This window comes from Puma concolor, chromosome F2, assembly GCF_028749965.1.
Source record: "Puma concolor isolate L17-30 chromosome F2, mPumCon1.1.hap2, whole genome shotgun sequence".
Classification (NCBI taxonomy): Eukaryota; Metazoa; Chordata; class Mammalia; order Carnivora; family Felidae; genus Puma; species Puma concolor.
In genome coordinates, this window is record NC_141684.1 from 1,758,399 (window position 1) to 1,771,913 (window position 13,515).

Sequence of the window (13,515 nt, forward strand, 5' to 3'; positions counted from 1 at the left end):
TGTTGCCCTTCCAACACCCCCACTCTGGCCAGGGCTCCGCAAGTGTGCCTGCGGGCCGGCGCTCTGTGCTGGGGAGAGATCTAAACGAACCCATGAAGGGGAAGAGACTCGGGCAGCGGTTGGGGGTGTGGACATCCATCGTGGTCTGTGCTGTGCACCAGTTTCTCAGCAACCTTGGACGTTTCCTGACTCCCGGGACACTGGACGGCAGCCTGGAGCTCGGCCAGGGAGAGGAAGGAAGGGACAGAGGCCGGGTCCTGTCCGGCAAGGGTGGGAGAAGCCCGCTGGCCCCACCCGGCCTTCCCAGTCAAGCTCCGCAGTCCACAGTGGCCTGCAGCGAACAGACAGGTGGCCCGAAGCCAGGAGGGGGCATGGTGCCCGCAGACGTTAGAGGGGTCATCTCCCACCTCAGAGCCCCCCCTCCCCCCAGCCCCTCTGTACAGCATCCCCCCGACCCTAGGGGTGGCTCCAGAGGTTGCTGCCACCCTTCCCAACCCCCCCCCCCCCCCCCCCCCCCCCGCTCAGGCACCTGTCCCGGACATGGAGCTTAAGACCAAGAACGTAGATCAGGGCTGTGGGTTGTGAACCAGACGTGCCGGCCAGGTGTCCTGACCCACCTTGGGGTCGGTCACCACCATGAGCAGAGTGACACCCCCATCCGCTAAGGAGGCCGAGGCTCAGAGGGCATCTGGGGTTGCTCAGTCCACCTGCACAGTGACAGATGGGCACGACAGTAATAAGGGGGCCGCTGGCTCCCCGGCAGGGTCCCCGGGGCCCCACCCCACACCGCCAGCCATCCCAAGTCTTCGTGAGACGCTCAGCGTGCGGCGTGGGTCCCCTTCTCCCACGTGATCTTTGCCGACCATCTTTCCAGAGAGATTACAGAACAGTGGACCCCCAACCCCAGGATGGCGGGTGGGGCCGGCCACATAATTGGTGGGGGCCACAGCCAGATGGAAATAAGGGACTTTTGCTCAAAGTTAGTAGGAGCTGCAAGACAGCTACGGCAGAGCACGGCCTGGGGCCGAGAGACAGGTGCCGTCGAGGCACCCCTGTGCGGCAGCCCCTCGCAGCTGGGGACACAAGTTGACATCTGGGAGCCCAGGAGGCTTTGGCCCGGCAGACACTGGGCCCCCGAAGGCCAAGGATCAGCACGGCCCACGCCTGGCACCCCACAGGCCTGCAGCAGACGGGGAGGGGCCCACGCCCACGAAGCGGGAACGGGGGAAGGCGCCGGCGTGGGGCAGCAGTGGGGCCTACAGCCGAGCAGGGTGGCCAGGCCGGCTGCTGGGGGACATCCAGGTCAGGACCCCCGGAGAGAGGCCTCACCTGGACAAGGTGTGCCCGGGCGGAGGTGACAGCTGTGAAGGGCAGGGGCCCAGGCCCCAGCCGCGAGGAAGAAGATGGAGTGGCTCGCAGACAGAAGGCAGAAGGGGACCCCAAGCCACTGCCCCGTTTCCGGCAGGGGGGTGGCGCCGGGCAGGGGTCCCTCCAGGGCGGCCCCTCTGTGGCGCGGAGCCTGCCTGCGTGGGGAAGCTCCTCGCTGCGTCACGCTGAGCTATTCTCAGCCCGTCTCCTTCTATGGCTCCGGAAGTGTGCTTGGAGGCCGGCGCTCTGTGCTGGGGAGAGATCTAAATGGAGACGCAGGGAACGGCAGGAAAGTTGGCCACCACCCCCTCCCTGGCCGTCCTGAACCCCCAGCTCCGGGGGCATCTGGCCAGGGCCAGCTGGCAGCACACCCCCCATCCTGGCTGGGCCGGCCACGCTCGGGACTCCTGCCGCATGATCCGGTCTGAGTCCCCTGGGCGTCCACGGGGGCGGCGCGGGAGGCACAGCCTGGCTGGGGGCCCAGTAGGGCAGAGAGGAGGGGGCGGCCGCGGGCTCCAACCCCCACAGCTGGGCCCCCAGCTGCTCCTGCCGAGTCCCCACAGGGCTTCCACTCCGGACTGCCAGGACACCGGGCCCCTGGCTCTCCCCATCCCTGAGACCCTCCTAACAGCCCTCAAACAGGCCCTGCCCACCCATAGCTTGGCTCTCCAGCACCTGCCCCTGCTCGGCCTAACGTCCCCCCTGAGGGCCACAGACTCAGGTCGGCGGCCTTGGTCCCCACCTTCACCCACGGCCCGTCTAGTGCCGCTCCCCTCCAGCTCTGCCCCTGGAGAGGGACAGAATCCAGCAGGGCCCCCTGCTCCCCCCTGCCCTGCCGGCGCACCTGTACCCGGCCCACCTCTGCTCACCCTCCGGCTCTCCCCACCCTTCAGGGCGCCTCTGGGCTGCTGGCCCCAAAACATCTGGGGTGCTGGGGAACTTGACTGGAGTCTCCTCAGGGTGGGACCCAGGTGGGTCTCGTCCACCCATGTCCCCAGAGCAAGCTGAGAGCCTGATGCAGTCAGCGAGCAAGAACATGGGTTCGTTGGACAGAAGACCAGGAAGGTGCAGTCGCACACACATACACACTTACACGCCGCACACTAATGTGCACGCGCACACACACGCACACACACACATTCAACTGACACACCTCGAGGACGACATTGTGCTCGGGGGCTCTGAGGTGGGCATGAACAAGGCGGGGCAAGGTCACAAAAGACTCCATTAACACAGCGCTAAGAGGCCGGGAAGACTTCCTGGAGGTGGTGACAGTGGGCTCAGAAGTAGAAAACAGGTAAAACCATGATGAGTTTTTATGCTTAGGTTTTAAAACCCGAGAGGCCTCTGTCATTTGAACCGGGGGTGATGTGCGCTCGGCTGGATGGGGCACTCCGGTGGAGGGGACAGACTGGCCACAGGTCCAGCCCCCTCCCTTCCACCCACTATTGCCGTCAGCCTCCGAGCCGCCCGAGAACCTCGGCCACCGTTTAGTACAGTCTGCCTGTTGTGTGACAAGGACACCGCTGGGGCCAGAGGGGTTGAGTGATGCGCAGGAAGCCACATGGCGCCCCCAGGAGAAGTGGTGTGAGGAGGCAGGTGGCCCGTGGAATCTCAGACCCAGCCAGAGGCACCTGCCGGGCCGAGGGGACATTTTAGATCCAGACACCGCGTGGGTGGCCCCACGGTGGGAAGCGTGCATGGAGCGTGTCCCGGGCCCAGCTCCCTGTCCGGGGCTCCCGCCCCGCACACCTGCCTCCTGGATGGGGACACCGAGGACCCCCCACCCTCGATGCCACAATGGCCTCACTCCTGTCCTGTCGTGGGTCACAGTGGGGCGCCAGCCGGACTCCCTGGAGGCCATGGGCTGCTCCTTGAAGGGCAGAGTCATGACCTACGGGTGCCTGCAGTTTGCACGGGCCACACGCAGCCCGTGTCCTCCGGGGCCTATGGGGGTCGTGACAACACCCCATTTTAGGGGCAATCTGCACCTCCTGGGCCCCACCTTGCTTGGCACCTCCCTTGTCGGGCTCAGGAACTGTTCTGAATGGATTACTGACTCGCCCCATAGCTGGAAGGGCAAAGGTTCTTTGCAGGGGAGAGTACTGATGCCAGGAAGGGGCAGGGCCGGGAGGACTTCTGAGGACTTACCCGCGGTTGCACAGGGCGCAGACTGAGCTCGCAGACGCCTCCAGGAGCCTGCAGCCTGTCCTCGCACGCCCTCACCACGGTGCCCTGGCTCTGCCTCCCTCGCTGTGGAGCTCGGACAAGTCCCTGGCCCTCTCTGGGCCTCATCTTCCCCGTTCTGGAGGGCGGTGGTGAGGCGGGCCTCGGGCTCTGGGGCCTGACCTCCCGGCCCGGAGGGGATGCCTGCAGGACCCGAGGTGCGGCTGGCTGAGGCACCTCGGTGCCAGCATCTTGGAAAAATACAAAACTTTCCTTGGAGGCTGGATGGGGAGGGAGGCGCGAGGCAGGAGGCAGGAAGGAGGGAGGGGGGAGAGGGTCTGGTGTGTGGGGGCCCAGAATGAACAGGCTGCCTGTTCCAGGGACAGGACGCAGCACACACACCCTGCCAAACCGCAGGGAAGAGGAAGTTTGGAAGGGGAGGATCGGAAGGAAAATGTTCCCTGGGCTCTGAGTGCTCGCTCACATACCTCTGCCTCCCGTGGGCAACCCCCCCCCCCCAAGCCAGCGCTCAGCCCCCCAGCTCGAGTCTCTCAACAGGACGTGTGCCTGCACCGCGGGGTCTCCCGACACCCCTGCCCCCAGCTGCCCTGGCCTCCCGGGTTCTCTCGGAGGCTGCTCTGGCTGTGGCAGGTGCATCAGGCAGGTGTGCCTGAGGGACCCCCCCCACTCTCATTAGCAGGTCCCCCCACCTCTTGAAACCTCCGTGAAAACAGGGCAAGAAAGTCTTGAGAAGTGAAACGGAGCCCTTGTCTCTTCCGCTATCCTGGCGCCCCCAGCTCTCTGCCCCTCCACCCACCACCCTTTCTTCCTCTTTGACCTTGGCCCAATCTCACCTCTAACACGTTGTGTCGGGGGCCCCCCCGGCCTCTGCCTCTCCAGGCCTCCTCTGTGCCCCTGCTCCCTGCGCCCCGCTCCAGGGCAACAGGCCCCCAGGGGAGGGCCGCTGGGTAGGGGCAGGGCAGGGCCCAGGTGTTGGGCTCAGACCCCAGGCCTTTCTTCCAGCTGCTTCCCCCCGCCATGCCGCCCCACATCGCTGGGGCCTGTGCAGCCGCCCCAGTGCTGCCTCGGAAGCAAGGAGGCAGCGAGGCCGAGCGCCCCCTCCCGAGGAGATGATGGAGGCCCTGGGCCGCCAGAGGGCCCAGGGGACCCAGGATGGGCCTCGCCCTTCCCTCCAGGCTCCACCGGCTGTGGCTGTGGCGGCAAGTGCAATGAGGCCACGCGAGCCAGGAGGGACCACAGGCCAAGGCTGGGCGGGAAGGGCCAGGGGACCCCAGGCAGCCCAGCCCCCCCTTTCTCCTGCACAAGGACGGGGCCACAGAGCTGGCGGCTGGAGTGAGAGCGGGCGCAGGAGTGTCCCAAAGGAGCCTGTGCTCATAGCCTGGGTGCTAAGTGGTGTTAAGGGCTGTGGCCCCAGGAGATCAGCTGGGAGGGCCCGGTGCAAACACGGGAAAGCCTGAGGCCTGTGAGTCCCCGGGGCACAGGCAGCCTGGCGCCTCGATGAGGATTACCCGCCAGGCCAGCACAGCGGGGGGCAGGGGACCTGCACTCAGGGGTCCCTAGAGGAGAGGACTGGGTCACAGAGCAGCCAGAGGAAGGCAGGTCCAGCGGAGGCCACAGGCTCTGCTTGGGGTGCAGTGGGGGATATGGCTCCCCGAGGCCGTGACTTTGGGAGGGAGACCTCACCTTGAAATAGGCATCTTAGCATCACAGACCAGCACCCGGGGTCTGGGAGCCTCGAGCCCCAGTGGAAGACCGGACCCCAGAGGGGACTGAATGGGGGGCGGGGTGGGGGGTGTTGCCGCCTGGATCCAGTGTTGGGCAGACCCCCCTGCCCCACCGAGCCCTCCTTCTAAAGTAGGTTCAAGGAGCAGCTGGCCACCTTGGGTCCGGCGGTGGGGGTGGGGTTCCCCAGGCCCTCCCTCCCTCCCTGTGCAGCTTACCCCTCCCCCCTCCCTCTCCCCAACCCGCAGCCCTGAGCGGTGCTGCTCCGGGTGAGGCCCAGGGCTGGAGGCCCTCACTCTGTGCCTTCACCCCTGCTTGAGGGGGAGAGGGGCACCGCGGAGCAGGGCAGGGCAGACCCCCCCATCCCACCCCCCTCGCGGCAGCGGGGAGCCAGCAGCGAAGAATGGAGCCCAGGGCCCCAGTGCGGGGGTTTGCTGAGGGCTTCTGGGGCGATAATTGGGCGGCGATTAAGTGTTCCGAGCAGAGGCTGTCGCCTGTCACCTGTGCTGGCCAGCACTGCGCAGCCTCCCTGCAGGTCCCTGGCCGTCTCCGCGTGACCCGCCAGCACCCCCTTCCCTGGACTGTGCCTCCTCACGCCCACAGCAGGCCGGTGTGACCGCGGCAGAGGGGGCACCGAGAGACCCCCGCCCCCCTGACAGAGGTGGTGCTCGCCCAGCCCCTGGCCCCCCACCCTCTGGGCCCTGGCTGAGCTCCCGTCTCCCGGGAGCCCTGCTGCTGTGTTGTGGGGTGCAGCCGGGGCTGGAGGTCACTGTGGGGCTGAGACCCAGAGAGCTGTGCCTGGCCGGGGCCACCCAGCTGGTCGGGAGACCTGGGCCCGAGTGTCACAGGGGCCACGCGCGCTCTTTGTGGGCCACTGGCCATTCAGGTGCTGGCTCTCTGGCACTCCCACGGGCACACGCGGCGTGCGCGCACACACGTGTGAGTGTGGCCTCTGCCCAGCTGGCTCATCAGGTGTCCCCCTGACAACGGCCCTGAGACACAAGCCCCGGCTCACCCCAGACACACACAGACTCCCGGCTACACGCGGCCCCCGTGGTGACCAGCCAGCCACACGTGTGGGCCGGGCCACACTCCCCACCACCGCACAGACACCTCACACAAGGCCACACACAGGCCTGCGGCCTCCTGCCGCTCCCAGGAACCCAGCCGGCAGGGCTGGGCCGCCAGGGCTGGGCAGCTCGGGGATTCCTGTTCTCACAGCTTCTCTGCCCGGCTTCCCCTCCCTACTCCGCACTGCCCCGCCACCCTCCCTCTCTGCCCACCCACTCGCCTTTAATTAGAAATGCCAGGAGAGCGATTTGGGGCAGGCTTTTGCCAGAAAGACATCCCCCCCCCCCACCCCCAACCAGGGGTGGGAGCTCAGAAGGGGAAAGGAGACAGATTGGCTGGGGTGGGGGGAGGGCTTCCAGGAAAGCAGGGGGAAGGGGCTGGGGGGGCAGGAGTGGGGATTCCAGAGAGTGTGTGAGTCAGATGAGGGGACAGGTGGGGCTATGAGTGTGTCTGTGGGGAGGTGGGTGGGGCTATGAGTGTGCCTGGGGGGCGAGTGGGGGCTATGAGTGTGCCTGGGGTGGGTGGGGCTATGAGTGTGCCTGGGGCGAGTGGGGGGTATGAGTGTGTCTGGGGGATGGGTGGTGGTGGGTATGGGGGTGTGTGAGGGGTGGGCGGGCGGGGGCATGTGCCAGTGTGCGCCCTGTGTCTGAGGGAGGGTGGGAAGCTGGCCGCAAGGGGCTGCGGTCTCTTGACTCACCGGCCGTGTGTCTGCGCGCCTCTGGCCGTGAGCAACGTGTGCTACCTGTGCCCGCAGAACATCGCAGGGCCTGGGACCCAGAACCATCCATCCTGGGGTAACCCAGAAAGGGTGTCCCTCCCCCACCACTGTTGCCAGGGAGGCAGAAGGGGCCTCCCTCCCGAGGGAATCTCAGCTTCCGGAGCCCCATTCCTTATATGGTGTTTACTTCTCTCTGCCTCTCCTGACTGCTAGGCTGCCGGCACCCCTTCGGCACCCCCGCCTCCTCCTTCCTTCCCTCCCCCTCCTCCTCCTTCCTTCCCTCCCCCTCCTCCTCCTTCCTTCCCTCCCCCTCCTCCTCCTTCCTTCCCCCTCCCCCTCCTTCCTTCTCTTCCTTCCTTCCTTCCCCCTCCTCCCTCCCCCTCTTCCTTCTCCCTTCCCTCCTCCCCCTCCTCCCTTCCCTCCTCCTTCTCCTCTCTTCCCTCCTTTCCTTCCCCTCCTTCCTTCCCTCTGCCCCCCTCCTTCTTCTGCTCCCTTCCCTCCTCCCCCTAACCCCTTCCCTCCTCTCAGAAGTCTTGGAGCTTCTGACCAGGTTCCCTCTGTGTCTTGGGGGCTTCAGGGAGCAGTGCCCCTTCATCTCCTCCACTGCCCTCACAACCCCCCCTCCCCCCTCCCGCCTCCCCGCAGGGATTGGCGTCCAGACTTCCCCCGGAGGCACCAGAGGGACAAGTCTTGGGCCTCCCCAAAGGCGTGGGAGTGGGGGCAGCGGTTGGTCCAGTCCAGCCATTGCCACGCTGGTGTCACACATCCACACCACTGTCGGGGGCCCGGGCCGCGCCCAGGCCTGGGTGCACGACCCTCCCACGTGGAATGCAGGACCAGCCCAGGCCCAGGCCCCCCCCCCCCCCCCCCCCCCCCCCCGCCCCGGACTCGACAGCACCCCAGGGAACGGATAGGCAGGAGCTGGAGGCCACACCAGGGAACTCACCCCTGGCGCCTGGGAGCGCGTCCAGGAAAGCTAGGAGCCTTGGGCTCCAGGAAAGGAGGGGGTCTGGGTGTCTGTCGGGGTCGCTGCCGGGACTCATCCGCGGCTCAACACCCCGCGACCCCGGGCAGGGCCGAGGCAGGGGTGGGGGCGCTGAGGCCCCGGGAGAGCGGAGTCAAGCACCACCCCGCCCCCCTAGGAAGGACCGACACCAGAGAGGGGGCAGCGGATCCTGAATCCCTGGGGGAGGGGCTTCCTCCTAACCTTTGGGCGCGTGGGGGCAGCAACCGACCCGCCCCGAGCCCCCTGGGGGCACACACCTGCGCTTCCCCGCCGGTCGCGGGCAGGGGCGTGTCGCCGGGTCCGGCCACCTTCCCTCGCCCCGCGGGCTGAATGAGCCGGGGAGGGGGCGCAGGGAGCCAGCCGGCGGATTAGTCACCCCGGCCGATGGCGCGTGCAGGGGGTGGGTGCTCCCTCGGCGCCGGGAGCGCGGGCGGGCGTGGGGGGCGGGGCGCGCGGGGCGGGGCGGCTCGCCGGGGCCAATGGGAGCGGGGGCTCGGCGAGGGGCCGCCCACGGCCGCGCCAGCCGCATAAAGAGCCCGCGCCGGCGGCTGGCCGCAGAGCTCGGCGCCGCCGCTCCGGCCGCTCTCCGCCGCTCTCCCTGCGCTGCCCGCGCTCCCCGCCGCTCTCCCTGCGCTCCGCCGCGCCCGCGCCGGGGACACCGAGGACCCGGCTCCACCGCGCCGCCGGCCCAGGGGCACTTCGCAGCCCGCCGCCTCCCGCCCGTCCGAGCGCCGCGGCCACCTGCTCACTCCCTCCGATGGAGCTGGACCACATGAAGAGCGGCGGCCTCCACGCCTACCCCGGGCCGCGGGGCGGGCCGGCCGCCAAGCCCAACGTGATCCTGCAGATCGGTAAGTGCCGGGCCGAGATGCTGGAGCACGTGCGGAGGACCCACCGGCACCTGCTGACCGAGGTGTCCAAGCAGGTGGAGCGGGAGCTGAAGGGGCTGCACAGGTCGGTGGGTAAGCTGGAGAGCAACCTGGACGGCTACGTGCCCACCGGCGACTCGCAGCGCTGGAAGAAGTCCATCAAGGCCTGCCTGTGCCGCTGCCAGGAGACCATCGCCAACCTGGAGCGCTGGGTCAAGCGCGAGATGCACGTGTGGCGGGAGGTCTTCTACCGGCTGGAGAGGTGGGCCGACCGCCTGGAGTCCATGGGCGGCAAGTACCCCGTGGGCGGCGAGCCGGCCCGCCACACCGTGTCCGTGGGCGTCGGGGGTCCCGAGAGCTACTGCCACGACGCCGATGGGTACGACTACACGGTCAGCCCCTACGCCATCACCCCGCCCCCCGCCGCCGGCGAGCTGCCCGGGCAGGAGCCCGCCGAGGCCCAGCAGTACCCGCCCTGGGCGCCCGGCGAGGACGGGCAGCCCGGGCCCGGCGTGGACACGCAGATCTTCGAGGACCCGAGGGAGTTCCTCAGCCACCTGGAGGAGTACCTGCGGCAGGTGGGCGGCTCCGAGGAGTACTGGCTGTCCCAAATCCAGAACCACATGAACGGGCCGGCCAAGAAGTGGTGGGAGTTCAAGCAGGGCTCCGTGAAGAACTGGGTGGAGTTCAAGAAGGAATTCCTGCAGTACAGCGAGGGCACGCTGTCCCGCGAGGCCATCCAGCGCGAGCTGGACCTGCCGCAGAAACAGGGGGAGCCGCTGGACCAGTTCCTGTGGCGCAAGCGGGACCTGTACCAGACGCTGTACGTGGACGCCGAGGAGGAGGAGATCATCCAGTACGTGGTGGGCACCCTGCAGCCCAAGCTGAAGCGCTTCCTGCGGCACCCGCTGCCCAAGACCCTGGAGCAGCTCATCCAGAGGGGCAAGGAGGTGCAGGATGGCCTGGACCAGGCCTCCGAGCCCGCCGGCCCTCAGCTGCCCGCCGAGGAGGAGGCCGAGGCCCTCACGCCGGCCCTCACCAGCGAGTCTGTGGCCAGCGACCGGACCCAGCCCGAATAGAGGGCGGCCCAGGCCGCAGCCCGCCCGCCACCCCCCGCCCGTGGCCTTTGCCAACCAGGACTGTCCGAGCCGGGCCGAGCCCCGTGCGGGGGAGCCCTCGTCCCCCGCCTGCTGGGCACCCCACCTCCGCCTCCCGGCCGGACTCGCACAAACACGCGTCATCCAGACGTGGACACTCTCCCCCCCCCCCAGCAGCAAAGGAGCCCCCCCCCCGCCCCTGTCCTGCGGGGCCCCTGCCTCATCACCTGCCTTTCTCCTGTCTGTCTTTCCCGGCCCCCATCCGCACCCTGCACACTCTCAGGCCGTGACCCGACTTCCAGGCTCCCTTATTCCGCCCCCCGCCTGGGCCCTCCGGGCGTTCAGAGGTCAAGTGTCCGGGCGGCACAGGCCAGTGCGCACCAAGCTCGAGGGACACCCCGGAACAGACGCGAAGACAGACCGGTGCCGCCGGAACCCTGGCTTCTGGCAATCGCTGCGCGGCCGGCTGGCACTTGCGTCGCCGCCTCGGGCAGCTGGCCAGCCTCGGGCCACGAGGCCCCTCCTCCTGGAGGACACTGAAGCGTAAGACGCAGCAGCAGCAGCAGCAGCAGACCTGGCGTCCTGGTGCCTCCTGGCCCCTCAGGTGAGCCCCTGCCCCACGGCACCACCCCGGGGTGGGGGGGGGCGCTGTAGAGTAGGGAGGACCCAGGGCCCGTCCATTTTCGGGTGAGCCCACTGAGGCTCAGAGGCATCCCCAGCGAGTTAGCTGCAGGGGTGGGGTGTTGGGGGGCCGCAGCGCAGAGCGGTGGGGAAGGAGCAGAGACCCCAGGGATCGGGGAGGAGGGCTGGGGGAGTGCTGAGCCAGCTCTCACACGACCCGACCCGGTGCTTTCTCCTCAGCATCAGTGATTCACACCAGCCTGGAAAAGGATCGGCTGGGCTCGATGACTCACCCACGGCGGGCGGAGGGTCCCACAGGGCCCCGAGTCCTCACACTCAGCTGAGGAGCCGGGAGACTGACGACAGGTAAGGGGCCCCATCTCTCCCACCGAGACCCTATCCCTCGCTGTCCTTCCCGGGGCCCCAGGCCCGGCGGCCCCCAGCGGCGCTCTGGGCAAGCCGGGGGCCGCCCCATAACGTCCACCCACACCCTTCCTGCGGAGCTCCTCCCAGCCTCTGGCCTGTCCCTGACCCCCCCCCCCCCCCCCCGTGTCTTTCTTTCAGGTCCCAAGGCTCCCACAGAGTCTTTGCTGCTTGCCTGGCACTTCCCCTCCCTCTCCTCCTGCAAGCTGCCTGCACACGAGGAGACGTTGAGGTCGGCGAGAGGGGCTGCAGAGAGGACAGGCCCGGCGGAGAGCTGGAGGTGAAGACGGGCCAGCGTGAGGGCCAGGGCCTGCCGCCAGGCCTGCCCCGCTGGCCACCAGCCCTCCCGCCCCCAGGTCCGCTGCGGCTGGAGTCGGGGTCGGCCACCTTGGGCCCTGCCTCGCTCCAGCCCAGGAACCCCCGGCCACGGCACGGCGGCCGTCCTCTCCTACCAGAGCTTTCCGGGAGCTCTGACGCCGAGGCCACAGCCCCTGCTCCCGCCCGCAGCCCCAGGCCCGCAGCCCCAGCAGGTGCCCAGAAGCCTTTGCCCCTGGGGCTTAAGCGGGCTCTCTGCCAGGCCCCGCCATTGCCAGGGTCCGGACCCCCACCTCTCCAAACACCAGCACCCCGGTGCAGACTGGCCACTCAGGTCTGTAGCCCCAGCAGGCCCTGGCTGGGGGTCCTCCTTTCCACCTGTCCAGTGGGGGTTCCCAGGTTCAGAAGACTGGTGTCTGCAGAAGATTCTGTCAACCCCGACATCATGCACTCCCGCCAGCACCCCCAGATTTTATTTTTGCACATAAGCCATAACCCACACTCACAAGCTGGCACGGGCTGCAGGGAGGCCCCAGGGTCCTCAGGAGGGTGTGGCCAGCCCTCCCTGTCCCCAGTGGATCAGGCCTTGATGTCAGGCCAAGCTGTGTGCAGCCCCCTGTCACCTTCCCTGAAGACAGACTTTTTAAGTTTTTGTTAATAAAACACTGAAACTTCTCGGTGCGCGCTGTCATTTCTCTGTGGACTTGGGTTGGCGGGCATGGAGTGCGGAGGGAGGCAGCCCGGGGTGGTGGGTCCCTGGAGCCCCCACAAGTGCAGACTGAAGGGTCTCTGGGGACCTAGGGAGCACAGGCCCATCACCCCACAGGCCAGTTGGTCAGGGTCCTGGATCCTCAGGGTAGAAGGGCCTTAGGGGCTCCCCCCACAGAAGCGAACGCCTGAGGCGGCCGGCAGTGGGTGAGACTGGGCGGAGCCCTCGTTGTAGCTGAGCTGAGCACTGTGCCCCCAAATCCTCCACCCACTGCCTGCTGGGGTGTGTGTGGTGGGGGTGTCCTAAGAAGTCTGCTGCCAGGGCTCAGCCCACACGGAGGCCTAGGGCTAGAAGCCAAGGGGGTCTTCTCGGGCATCGAGCCCCGGGGACCCAGACAAGGCAAGATCCCCACTGGGAGGTGACCCTGACAAGTCCTGGGTCATAAACTTTGTCTCTCCAAGCCTGTCTCCTCATCTGCAAAATGGGCATACCATCACTAATCTAATCCACGCGTGGGTTCGAGAACTGAGACATGAGGGCCGTTCGATGCCCCGTGGGCGGTTGGCCTCACCTGCCTCTGTGGGGTCACCAGGCCCCCAAGACAGAGGGAGAGATAGCCTGGTGGGGGCTCAAACCCCTGTTCCAGCCAGCGTTCAAGGAGAAGCAGGCCCAGTGGGGGCGGATGGTGAGCGGTTGGTTGTGAGCAGTTTTCTTGCTCAGTTGTGGGCCGGGCTAGGCCAGTGCATAGGCCGTAGGGCAGGCTGGAACCCCCCTCCTCCCCCCCCCCCCCCCCCCCGCCGGGCTCAGGCTGAGCTACTGTGGGACAGCTTCTTCCTAGGTGACGGATTGAGCCAGACCCACCCAGATTGCCTTGGTGATGATCTCCCTTACTTAAAGTCAGCTGACTATAGGCTTCGGTCACACCTGCAAAAGGCCTTCATGAGAGTTTGACTGGATGCCCGGGGACGGTTCCCTAGCTAGGCTGACGTGTACAAGTGACCAGCCCCAGTGCCACAGTCATGGACAGGGGCTTGTCAGGTACCCAGCACAGGTCCTGCCCCTCCAAAGGGGCTGCTCTGCTCCAGGGGCGGCGGTGGGGGGGGTGCTGGGCCAGGCAGCGGGGGCAGGGGCGGGGGCAGGGAGTGTGAGCCCCGCCCAGCCTGGGGAGGGCTGCCCCTGCTAGAGCTTCGATGCAGCATCGTGGTGGAGGACGCGGCCTGCTGGGCACACAGGGGAGACCCGGGGCGGGCAGGATATGAGCCGGAGCAGAAAGCAACACCTGCCACAAGGAAATGTCGTCACCCTCCGCATGGAGAGGGCTGGCGGCCCTGAGCACGGTGCTCCCGTGGCGAAAAGGCAGCCTCTTCCCTATTCTTCCCTCGTATTTCTTTTAAATAATGGCAGCTCTG

At 67.6% G+C, this 13,515-nt stretch overlaps 1 protein-coding gene and 1 long non-coding RNA gene across 3 annotated transcripts; one reads left to right on the top strand and one right to left on the bottom strand.

Annotated features, from left to right (window-relative positions):
- Positions 1-921: 921 nt before the first annotated feature.
- Positions 922-8,448, bottom strand: LOC147571784 (uncharacterized). 2 transcript variants are annotated; one of them, XR_015246790.1, is made up of 3 exons: positions 8,330-8,448; positions 3,520-3,785; positions 922-1,631 (listed from the first exon to the last, which is right to left on the bottom strand). It is a non-coding gene; the product is annotated as an uncharacterized LOC147571784 (long non-coding RNA). The 2 variants fall into 2 exon arrangements; XR_015246789.1 differs by lacking the exon at positions 922-1,631 and having other exon boundaries at positions 2,667-3,785.
- A 200-nt stretch (positions 8,449-8,648) lies between these two features.
- Positions 8,649-12,072, top strand: ARC (activity regulated cytoskeleton associated protein). Its single transcript, XM_086695491.1, has 3 exons — positions 8,649-10,642; positions 10,900-11,025; positions 11,224-12,072. The coding sequence occupies exon 1, from the start codon at positions 8,830-8,832 to the stop codon at positions 10,018-10,020; it is 1,191 nt and encodes a 396-aa protein (XP_086551617.1). The 5' UTR covers positions 8,649-8,829; the 3' UTR covers positions 10,021-10,642; positions 10,900-11,025; positions 11,224-12,072.
- The last annotated feature ends 1,443 nt before the right edge of the window (positions 12,073-13,515 follow it).